The sequence below is a fragment of the Monocercomonoides exilis genome (assembly GCF_001643675.1).
Source record: "Monocercomonoides exilis strain PA203 chromosome Unknown scaffold18-1597598, whole genome shotgun sequence".
Taxonomy (NCBI): domain Eukaryota; phylum Preaxostyla; order Oxymonadida; family Polymastigidae; genus Monocercomonoides; species Monocercomonoides exilis.
The window spans coordinates 1,365,639-1,377,860 of NW_027150563.1; the positions used below are offsets into that span (position 1 = coordinate 1,365,639).

The 12,222-nt window shown below is 35.2% G+C and overlaps 2 protein-coding genes across 2 annotated transcripts; both read right to left on the reverse strand.

Moving 5' to 3' along the window:
• Positions 1 to 1,787: 1,787 nt before the first annotated feature.
• Positions 1,788 to 5,687, reverse strand: MONOS_14634 (uncharacterized protein; the record flags this gene model as incomplete). Its single annotated transcript, XM_067867450.1, has 2 exons — positions 1,788 to 2,988; positions 3,874 to 5,687. The coding sequence occupies 2 exons, from the start codon at positions 5,685 to 5,687 to the stop codon at positions 1,788 to 1,790; spliced, it is 3,015 nt and encodes a 1,004-aa protein (XP_067728970.1).
• Positions 5,688 to 5,785: 98 nt separating this feature from the next.
• Positions 5,786 to 9,298, reverse strand: MONOS_14633 (uncharacterized protein; the record flags this gene model as incomplete). The annotated part of the gene is made up of 1 exon (XM_067867449.1): positions 5,786 to 9,298. The coding sequence occupies one exon, from the start codon at positions 9,296 to 9,298 to the stop codon at positions 5,786 to 5,788; it is 3,513 nt and encodes a 1,170-aa protein (XP_067728971.1).
• Positions 9,299 to 12,222: the final 2,924 nt, after the last annotated feature.

The window sequence follows — 12,222 nt, forward strand, 5'->3', positions numbered from 1 at the left end:
AGTTGAAATAATAATGAAAGATTTTTAAGGAAGGAAAAGAAATGGGAAAAAGAAAGGAGATTTTTCGGGAGAATAGGGATAAGCAACAAGATTGAATCACCCATTGCAACAAAGATTTCAATAGCAACTTCATTTCATGCTTTTTTTGAGAGATGGTTGTTGGTGTTCATTTCTGGTTCGGACATTTGGGTGTGAAGATGAAGCTGAAAAAACAAAAGAAAACTGACTGGGTGCTTTCTTTGAAATCAATGTTATTTATTCATTTATAATGGTATTTTTAATTTTTCGAAAATAAGAAACGAGGAATATGTTTAGCATAAACCCTATCTCTTTTTGATGAATTTGTCATTTGAACATGAGAATTTTTTTTTTTATTTTTTTATTTCATATTTATATTTATATTTGGGATAAAATTTTTTCATTTATGAAAAATTCAAAGATTTGTTCCAAACATTTTTTGCAATCGAATGACAATTATTCTAACATTATCGTGCAATATTTCATATTGAAATATAAAAAATCGAAAAAAATCTTTGAAAGAACTGTGTGGAACAAAATTCATAAAACAAAAAATTTTATCCCATTTATATATATATATTTTTTTTTTTTTTTTTTTTCGAAAGGAAACATTCAATTGAAAAAGTATTTTTTTTTAAGAAAAAAATTCGAACTTATGAAATGGACGCAAACATATGGGACGAAATATTTTGCTTTATGAATTTTGTTCCATTCTACTCAAACAAATATTTTTCTTTATTTTAGTATTTTTCTGTATTTTTTTGACATGGGAATGAAAGACTTATAATGATAAGGTTGGTGAAAAAGTTTGGAACAAATCGTTGTTTCTTTCATAAATGCAAAAATTTTATCCCATATTAAATTAATTTCTGAAAATTTTTTTTCATGAATAACATACAATTCTTTCAATGAAAATATAATCATCTCTTAATTAATTCTTATATCAAAGATTTTTGAAAAGAATGATTTATCTTAACTTTTGTTAGGGATTTTTACAGATGGAAACATAAAAAAACAGAAAAATAAATAAAAACATTTCCAACAATTGAAATGGTAGTTGCTGATAGAAAAAAGAAAAGAAATACAAGCAACTGAATAACAATAATTCTGGTGAGGTACATGAATATATACAAATAAGATGAACAAAAAACAGACAAAAAGATTTTCCAATAAGAATAGAAAACCAAAGTTAAAACAAAGAGTGATGATAACAAAGAAAAAGCCTATTTCTTCACAAAAATTAAAATATTCAAGCAAAAACTCTGATTGTGAAAAATGATGAAAATCACTATATTTGTTTCTGCAAAAAGCAGTCGAAAACACAAAAGCCGGAGTTTCAATAAAAGAAACGTTATCACAGAAAATGAACTGACCCTGAGTGTGCATTTCCCATTTGCTCAAACACTCGCTAAGTTAGCAAGTCGCTCCTCATGCAAATGCAAAGGGTCAGTCATTTTCCTTGAATCAACTTATCCTTTCATGATTGTTGAGTGCCTATCTTTCTGAAAGAACTATTTCAATTTGGGAGTTTGTTTTTTTGATTATTTTGTCCAATGTTGAACAAGTGTGAGCTTTTTGTGGCTGTTCATTTTTCATGTCCCATCCAATAATTCTCTTTGAAACAATTTCTTTTTGCAAACTCCTTTGCCTTTCAGCCAACTTCAATTTCCGCTTCAATTTCTCCCTCTTTTTGATCCACTTTCCTCATCTCCCAATTGTTGATCTATTCATTTGTTATTCTCTTCCATTTCTTGTTTTTTCCGTTGTTTTTATTCAATTTTCATATTTTCAAATTCGTCTTCAGTTCCAATTTCATTGGATTCTCTTTCATTGCATTCGCTCTCTTGAATCAGCCCCAATGCATCTGTCATTGTGAGCATCGCCGCTCCTGGAGGAAAGTTCCCAATCAGCTCTCTCTTAACATCTCCCAGAGATATACGATCCTCACTTTCTGTCCGAGTGCATGCAATGATCAATCCACCTTGATTCCTCCCTTCTGTTTTCAAAAAGTCTGGCCTCTCCCCATTCGCTATCTTCTGTCCCGCCACCTCTGCTGGATACTCCCCAAACGGGATCTCCAGCGTCAGGCACTCCCACAGCATCATCCCAATCGAGAACACAACCGACTTCTTTGTTGCTCCCATCTTCCTATTCATCAACAATTCTGGTGCCATCCATCGCAGACATTCCTTTTTGTAATCATCCTCATCCTCAAACGCTGATGAGGGCAGAGAGTCACTGTCATCATCATCACTGGCTGATGTCACAACTGTTGATGATGAGATGGAGGATGAATCAGAATCATCAGATGAAATGAAATCAGAATGCATCACAACGCAGATCACCATGTGTTCGGAGAACAGAACAATGTGAGGACTCAGATTTGCAAGAGATTGAAGAGGGTTTTCCATTTCATCAAAGGAGTGAAGAGCAAGATTTGCCACCCAGAACAGGATTTGGGCAGCTGTTTGCTCCCTCTCCTTCAAACTCCCAATCGCCATTTCTTTCTTCTCATTTCTTCCATGCAGAAGCATGAACAATGAATCCCTCAAATCCACAATCAGCTTCTCATGAGGAGAAGAACAGGCCATTGCATCCACCAGATTCGACATTGAAGAGGTTGTTGGGCACATATCCTCCATTCGAACAAATGTTGAATCTGAATCAGTTGTTGAAGTAGTTGAAGTGGATGAAATGGATGGTGATGGTGTTCTCTTCCTTATCTCTTCTACCTCTTCCTTTTCTAATGCCCATTCAGGAATCTTGTCCGAATCTCTTCCCAAGATGTATTCAGTGGAGCCACTCTCACTCAATAAATGCTCTGATGACTCTGAATGTTCCAGTGTCTTGTCATACACCCTCTTCTTTATCCTCTCTTCATTCTTCTTTTCTGCCTCCCTCTCCGCTCTCCTCCATTGCTCTTCAGGTGACATCTCCATCGTCACCATCTCAAATGCCTTCGGATCTTTTCTGATGTTGTCGTTCACAATCTCTCTCAAATCTTTCGCTTCATTCCTTGCCTTTCTCCATCGAATAGCTAGAACAATTGATATAATCAGAACAATCAAAAACAACACAGCAAAAACAGTAACAATGACGATCCAATAAGAATTTCCTTCTTTTCCACTTTCAACAATTCTTTCATCCCCTTTTTGTACAATTTCACTTGCATTCTTCAGAATAAATGACTGAGTTGACGAAGAAGATTCGACATTTCCAAATAAAATATGAGCGCTCACTTCGATTTCATCTCCACAACTGTTGATGAGATCTTTTCCCACACTCCCTTCAACTTCTCTTTCTGACAAAAACCCATTTGAATCAAAATCATAATGTTCAATCTCTTTCTCTTCTCCCTTCTTCTTCACAACTGAGAACGACAAATTGCATGGAACAAGAAGCATTCCTTTGAATGTCAGTTTCATTCTATCTGCCTCTTCTTTTGCTTCCACACTCTCCAGAACAGGAATGAAAAATGGAGATGCCCTCTCAGAAACAATCCCTTCAAAACTGCACCCATCATTCAACATCCAAAGTGAAGTGTTTCTTTCCAATCCATCTCCTCCTTTCAAACTCATCACATTCAATGTTCCTGAATCTGAGCAGATGATGTTTCTTCTCTGTGATGGATATCCTTCAATTGAGGGATTGTTATTCTCAAATCTTCCATCATTAATTGTCATCGCTCCTCCACTCATTGTTATTCCACCATCTGGTGAATTCAAGATTGTTGTATCTTTCATCATCACAGAACTCTTCACAATATCAACAACAGATCCATTCCATCTGCACATCTCTCCTTCTCGATTCAAATTGTTCTCGTTTCTTTCTTCTATTCTTCCTTTAAATACACACGACTCGATCAATATCTTCTCCACTGATGTTGTCTCAACTTGGCTCCCCTTTTTCAACTTTGATGTGCACTCATGAAAAGAGCAGTTGCACATCCCAAAACCACTCATCGGATGTGTTGTGCAAACAATGCAAGATCCGCTGGTTGATTGACTGATGTTTGTGAATGATGACAGCTCCAATGATAAAACAAGTGAAGAATGGCTGTTTTCAAGTGAGATCAAACTCCTTTCTTCCAAATCAATATTTGTAACTGCCAACTTCGAAACACTCAATTTCTCACTCTTTCCACATTCAATCGCAGAACTCTTGCATTCCACATCATCCATTCCCACATCATCAAATGTTGCCCTTTCTGAATGCAATATGTTGAAAACAGGCTTCGAGAATTTCAGGTGGCCAACATTGCACTTTTCTGCCTCAAACAACCCTTCTTCAACAACAATCAGAGAAAAATCAAAAAGAATTTGCGAATCCTCTGTTGTTCTGTTCTCCGACAAGAATAAAACAGATTCCAGAATAAGAGATCCGTTCAATTGGTGAATTAAGCACGAGCAGACAACATTCTGCATTCCACCAAAAACAAATGAAACTTTCTCAAATCGAACAGACTCTGATGTCGTCACAGCTCCTTCATCAGCAAAATCGATTTCATTCACTTTTATCTCAGCATTCCTATTCGATTCCATTGACTTGATCGTCACCTTTTGAGCAGAGCACGAACCAGTTAGTGTTGTTTCATTCCAGATATACAACTGAGAATAATCTGAAGGAATAACGTGGCTCACACCAGTATTCAACGATGAGCATGCGCTCTTCATTTCCCCACAATTCTTGCTGTTGCTGCTGTTCCCCACAATCGAAGACACAAATATGAATTCGCTCCTGAACACATACACTCTTCCCAACAGATCCTCTTCATCCCCATAATTGTCTGCTGTGCACCCCCATATCGCCAGATCCTTCGCAAACGGCTCCCCAAAGTTTATCAGGAACTGTGATTCACTTATCTGCGAGTCAAGGTCTGTGCACTTCACAAACACATCTCTCCCTCTCAATGCAGAGTTGTCTTTGAATGTGATGTTGGATAACACAAAGTTCAGAGGCTGCTCAACCACCGAGGCGCATTCCAGAAACAGCCAGCCACCTCTTCCTTTGGTGGAGCAGAAGCATTCAGAAATCGTGCAAAATGAGCAGTCAAGACTTCCTCCTTCATTCAACGCATAAAACATCCCTCCTCCCTTTTCGCATTTCAACCCTCCGCATCTCTTCATCGTTGTGTTTCTTATCAGTATTTTCAATTGATTATCATTGTCATTTCTAATGATGGGAATATCGTTAGTTGTATTTTGTGTGACTTCTTCGAAAATACTCCATTCAATAACAACATCTTGTTCAACTTCATTTTTCTCTCTCCCTGAACTCTTTGAAACGCTCAATCCGCTTGATCCATTCAGCTCAAGATTCTTCATTGTCAGATTTTTCAAATTCAAAATTGTTGTTGATAACACGGAAATAACATCCTGCGAAAAGCAAAGTGATTGCATTGATACAAACTCCAACACAACTGTTCCTTCTTCTGCTTTGATCAGCCCATAATCTGTCAATTCTTCTCTTTCATCTCCTTTTTTGGTGAATGAGCAGTCTTTCACAGTCAACAATCCTTCATTTGAGCCAACATGCATCAAAACATTCACTCCACTTGAGAATGAAGATGGAATCACAAACTTCATCAGTTTGAAATTTGTAACTCCCTGAATCTTCATTGCTGCTCCTTCGGCTCCTTCAAGTGATGAGTGACATTCCAAAGAGCACATGTCTTTATTATTTGAGCTTATTGAAATTCCACTGAGATCAACACTTTTTTGGAGAACTCCTTTTCCAATGATGTTAATATTCTTTTCATTTCCCTCAGTCAATCGATCCAATGAATAATCAATTGACAGGCAAGGACAATCCGAAAACCCACAGGCACCCATGTCTTTTCCATCATCTCTGATAAATATCTCTGAGCCAATTGCTCCCAGAAATACACCAGTGGAATAGCATTCTCTGTATCATTCCCATCAAACCCTCTCATGGAATTGAATGAAATATCATCCAGATTCTCAGTCACAAATGGAAGTGAGTCATTTGTGATGCTCTTTGTCAAGTTGGATGACTCAACAAACAGGTCATTTCCATATTTCGCAATATTTGGCTTGTCTGCATTAAAAATGGGGGACGAGATCACAAATAAAGAATCATAATCAATCGACTTCAGTGCCATTCCTCCTCCAAAGCCAGTCTTTTCTTCTTCTGCTGGTGCCGTGCATCCTGCGAATGTGCATGAAATAATATTCATTTGAGTATTTCCTTTCAACTGCGCATTGATTGCACCTCCTCTGCTTTCATCAGCCAGCACGGAGCATTCATCAAAACTACATTCTTCAACATTTATTTCTCCATTTGAATTTTCATCATTGCTGTTATCGATGTTCACACAGCCTCCACTTCCAGCTATTCTTCTTATTTCTGTGAAATTGCTTTTCGTCATGTTCAACCATTTGGTGTTCATTAACTCTGCATTTGTTCCGCTTCCACATAAAGAGATCAATGGATTTCCACTCAAAGTGATTGAAGAAGCAGAGAAGTTGTCGATTATCAGGATTCCTGACTCAACGGACAAGAACAGAAATGCCATTTCTGATGAAGGATTTTGAAGAGTTAAAGAACATTGAGACAGCGTTAGTGAAAAAGAAGATGATGAAATGAAAGTGGAATGTGAAAGAGAAGGAGGAAGAGAGATGATAAGAGTTGACAAGACTGTTTCGACTCCAACTGTCACCATTGCTGTATTTGTTCCTCTTATATTGGAGACTATCCAACCACTTTGATCATCATTTCCTCGGATCTCATGTTTCTGTTCTTCAAATACCAATTCATCACTCATCATAATCATTCCACTCACAACAATCTTCTTTTCCTCTTCTTGTCTTGTCAAAGAATGTCTCAGTGTCAGACAGGGAAACTCAGTAAACCCACAAAAAGAGTGATTGAATGCATCAATATTGCTCACAATGATCTCTTCTGGCACAGGAATCAGATAAGCACACAAAGGAATCGGAATCGTTTCATCACCATTGTGGAATCCCCGAATTTTGTTTATCGTTTCAATTGAAGCTGTCAATGAAGTGATTTTCCTGCTTTTAGCTGTTGACTCCAAGTTGATTGAGTCAACAAAAATGTCACTTCCCCATTTGGCTCTGTTCACTTCAAATGCTGATGAAATTAGAAACTCTGCGCTTGTGTCTTTCACTTTCAGCCCAATCCCTCCTCCTCTCCCTTGGATGGTCGAGGCATAACAGTTCTTCACAAGGCCTCCTATCATATTCAATGAAGCGCCACTTCCCACTTCAATCATCACCCCTCCTCCAAACTCAGAGGCTTCACTCCCACAGCCATCAAGTGTGCATCTCTCAAGAGTTATCGAACATGACCCTTCACCCACATTTATCAGAGATGATCCTGTTGTTGTTCTCACAATATTGCTGAAATCACATTTATCCAGAGACAATGTTACAAATGATTCCTGGGAAAATGAGATCACACTTGTGGAGCTGAATGTTTGTGACCATCTCACATCTTTCATCCTCAACTCTCCCCCTTCCATCTTCACAAGTGAGTTCTGAATGCTCCTCTCTTCTGAATGAGCAGAATCCATCGAAATATTTGTTCTTTCCAAATTGATCCTTCCAGTCCCTTGAACTTCAAATAATCTGCTTCTTCGGTTGTTTTCAATTGACGAATTGTGAATGATTGACAGATCGCTCACAGCCAATTCACCTGTTCCAACACAAAATAAACTTAGCCCACTTGCCTCAAATTTTGTTTCAATGAATGAGCTGGATGGAGAAACTCCATTCACAGTGATTGTTTTCTCCACAACATCCACTCCTTTTCCTTCCACAACTGTTCCAGAAAGCACTTTGATTTCTTTCGCAAATCCAACAATCATTTGAGTCATGCAATGGCTGATTGTTAGGCATGCGCAAGATTCATTCAACCCACAGCTGAATGTGTCTTTCGCGTTTGCTTGATTCTCCTTTGAAGCAACAAATCTACTTCTTCCCCCTTCATTTGGAAGCCAATCGCTTTTTTCTCCACCTGCAAAGTACCTAACGCCTTCAGTTCTTGTGGAATAGCAGAAAGCAACTTGAGAGTTTGTGGAATTATCATCCACATAAATATCATTTCCTCGAGAAGCATTGTTATTGTGGAAAAAACAAAACCATAAGAGATTTTCATTATATCCATTTGTCCTAATGCTAACTGCTCCACCAGAACGAGCTGAATAACACCCCTGAAAAAGGCAGTTACGAGCAACAATTCTGTCACTTGTATCCCAATTAATAAAACCTCCACCATCTGAAGTGTACATGTCATGCCCACTGCAGTTTTGGAAAAAACAATTCAAAACACAATCTTTTGTATTAAAAGTCTTTGATTCCCAAATTCCAAGTCCTCCAGCATCATTTCCAGACCATCCGTCTTTGAAAAGACAATTATCAACAAATACTTGAATTGATATACCAGAAATTTCTGTTCCAGCTCCTCCGCAATTTGTTGATGAAGCACAAGAGCACTCTTCAAATGCTGAATGCTTTACTGTGCATTCTCCAATCTTCAAAGCAAATATTCCTCCTCCTCTTGTGGATGTCGCACTGCATTTCACAAATGACGAATTCTCAACAGCCAGCGTTGCACTCGAATTGTCATGCACATACAGTGCTCCTCCACACGGAGCAGAGCATTTATTCCATTCAGCATTCTTATATGTTTGTGTTTGAGTTGTTGAATTTCTTTCAGTATTTCCCACTCTCCAATCCACCCTTTTATTGTGGAGGAATGTGCAATTGTTGCAGGAAAATGCAATGGATCCTTCTGTTCCGCTCACAATCCCTCCCTCCAGCACATTCATCGAACTTTCAACTTGACAATCCTCCATTTTGCTCATTTTAATAATAGACAGTTTTTCAATTGGCATTTCATTTGTTTCCATGAATTTCATTGTGATGTTTGAAAAAGCACTGTTTTTGATTCCTTCAAAACTTCCTTCTCCATTTCTCAAGATGCTTCCACTCCCACAAAACACAATGTTCCTCCACTCACTGTTTCTCACAAGCAACGATGAATCTTCTACTTCCATCTTCACAAGACTCTTCATCATCATCATATCGCAATTTTTCTTTCTTTTTTCGATGTTCAAAGTGGTGTTCGTCATTTCGCATGTTCCTTCATTGAAGACAAAATGCCCATTGAAACCTCCTTTTCTCATCAACAAGCAGTCATCAAGGCGCAGGAATGATTTTGCTCTAATATCAAATGCCACGTCATCATCTGCCTTTTCCAACATTATTTCCTTCAATTCGACTGACGAGTTGTGCATTTCGCAGAACAGTCGAACAACACTTCCCTTTTCCAAAAAATGACTTTCGGACTGAGCAGGAATGTGATAAATGAGATGCCCATTCCTTTGTGTATCATTTCTTTCTGTGCCACAAAACATCAAACGCAAACACTCAGCTTAAACAAAAAGAATCATTATCATGAGAATTATTATGGGTCATTATTAACCATATTTTTTTTAAATTCTCAAATAATTTTTAACTCTTATCAATATTTATTATTCCTGCCTTTCTTTCATTTGCTTTATTGAAGGTCATTCATATTGCTTTGTCTTTAAATAATGATCTAATTCGGCGTATATAGATTGACTTTTTCTTTTTCATCACTCAAAAATTAATATGATTTTATTTTATTCTGCATGAATGAGGAATATCAACATCTTGAGTCCATTTCCAATATTGCTTTCTTCAAGGAGAAATTTCCTATCAATGAAAAGAAGAATATCTATAAAAAGGAAATGTTTTCGTTTAAAATATTAAAAAATTAAATTGGAAAAGAAAATGAACAATATTTTCACAAACTTTAAATGTTCTGAGAGATGTATTTATTCGTTTGAGAAGTGAATTTGATTTTCATCAATAATTCCATCACTTAAAATCTTTTCTTGTTTCAAAAACTTCATTTTGAGGTGTCGAAAAGTTATTTTTTCCTCTTTTCTATCTTCCTTATCAATCTTTTCTTCATTCTTTATTTCTGAATCTTCATTATTTCTTCCAAATTTTTTTGTTTTGTTTATTGAAATCGTCTTCACATTTTCCATATTTCTTTTGTTGCCCATGCTTCATCTTCAAAGAGTTCAATATTTCCAAAAACAGCTTCCGAATCATCTATGGTTTTCCTACTTGTGCAGCGCAAATCTTTCATTTCTATATCTTTTCTTCTTCCAATCCTCTTTCATGATTCTTAATGATTGTTTTGCAATATCCTGGAAAACATCTCGTTCTGAGCTTCGTTTCTTTTTTCGCAAAATAATCCTTGCTCGTCAATGAATCTTTTTGAAAGTTAAAAAGATTGACCAACAGCATTGTTTCAAATTCTTCATCACTTTTCCTGAAAGTCAAATGTCTTTTGATTCTTCTGAAAATAACTTCAAAGATTTTCATCAAAAACGAAGGACAGATGAATCAATGAAGAAAAAAAGAAATTAATAAAAAATCTTCAATTTTGTTTGGGCAGCGATTGTTGCCAATGATCAATATGCTTTCCATTCTGTTTTTGTATCAAAGTCATCATTTGTCATTGCATTCCCCTTTCTCCAGCGGATGAAGGTCATTTTTACAAATCATGATTTTAAAGATCCATGTGCTTGAAAATTTATCCGATTCATCCTCAAAGCGCTTTGGATCTCTCTCAGCAAACGTTGTTTGTTCAAAAAACTACTTCAAACAGAACTGAAAGTATTTCAGATGAAAATTGAGTATTGGCTAAAAAACAAAAAGGAATATTGAATTCAAATCGAATGAAGACTTTTTGGCTTTTCATGCCTTCAAAATCGTTCATTTTCTGCAAACAAAAAATATCTGACAGAGACCAAATAAAACTCTTTTGCATTCAAAGGAGAGCATGCATAAAATAGAGTTTTGCTATATAGTAGCATTTGAACGATCATATGAGTCAGAAGACTGGAAAAAACAGAAAATACAAAATGATGGATAATAAGTTTTATTATGGTTCAGGAAGATTTTTTTTATTTGTTTCAAATTTCAGAGAAACATCAATGAAAATATTAAGAATGAATATACGTGTATCGAAATGAAAATTAATTTTGTGTATTATTGAATTTTCCTTTTTTAATTGTTTTTGAAAAGAAATCGACTTGTTCCTTTTCAAATAGGGTGCAAATTTTATCTAGACTTCAAAATTTTATCTCAATTTTTTTTTTTTTTTTTTTTTTTTTTTTTTTTTTTTTTTTCGTTGTTGAAACTTAATTTTGCTTTTTTGATTTGAAAAGGCTTAAAATAGAAACAAAATAAATGGACTTCTTGATATTTTTGTTTTTCAGAATTCTGTTGGAAATAATATAGAAATATTTAATGTTCAAAAAAATATTCAAATTTTTTATTATATTAGGACCCAGATCAAAGGCTTGCTTGTTGTGAAGCCAATATTTCATACTGAACGTTTTAGCAATAGCATCACAATTCTTCACTCCTATATTATTATTTTGACTTGTTTTTAACTTTTTCAATTTAATTTTTGACCTTTTTTTCTCATTTCATTGTTTTTGCTTTAATCACGATTTTTTATATAAACAAGTGTTTGTGTCAAATTATATTAAAAGGAAAAAATTCAAAATCTTATTTATCGTTTTTTTGCATTAAGCATTGAAATAAAAAGGATCTTTTCAAGAATTTTAACTGAAAAGCAAGTATATATGATTTTTTGTTATTCAAATTATTAAACATACACAAACAAATAACAATTTTAACATACAAGAATCGTTTTATTTTTATAATGTTTATTTGTCATTTCAACAAATTTTTAACAAATGGGTGATTCTTTTTGAAAAGTCACAAATGTTTAATTTTCAAATAAATCAAAAATTTCGTATTTTGCTGAATATATTTTTAACAAATATCAAACTTAACTTAAATGGAATCAATTTCTTGATGATGCTATTTCAAACATTCTTGAGAAGATTAGTGAGCTGAAACAGAAATTTGAGCAAAATATGAAAATTATGCTGTATTTGAAAATCAAACATTTGTGACTTTTCAAAAAGAATCACCCAAATGGATGAATGTCTCTGAAATCGTGTTTTTTGAAAAAATGTATGAAATGAGAAATAATGTAAAAAAAACAAGTTGAGAAAGTTTGAAACAACTAAATCATACAAAAAAAGAAACATTGTATTATGATATGAAAGCTTAAAACTTCCGATAAAAAATATTCGCTGGAAAAGCA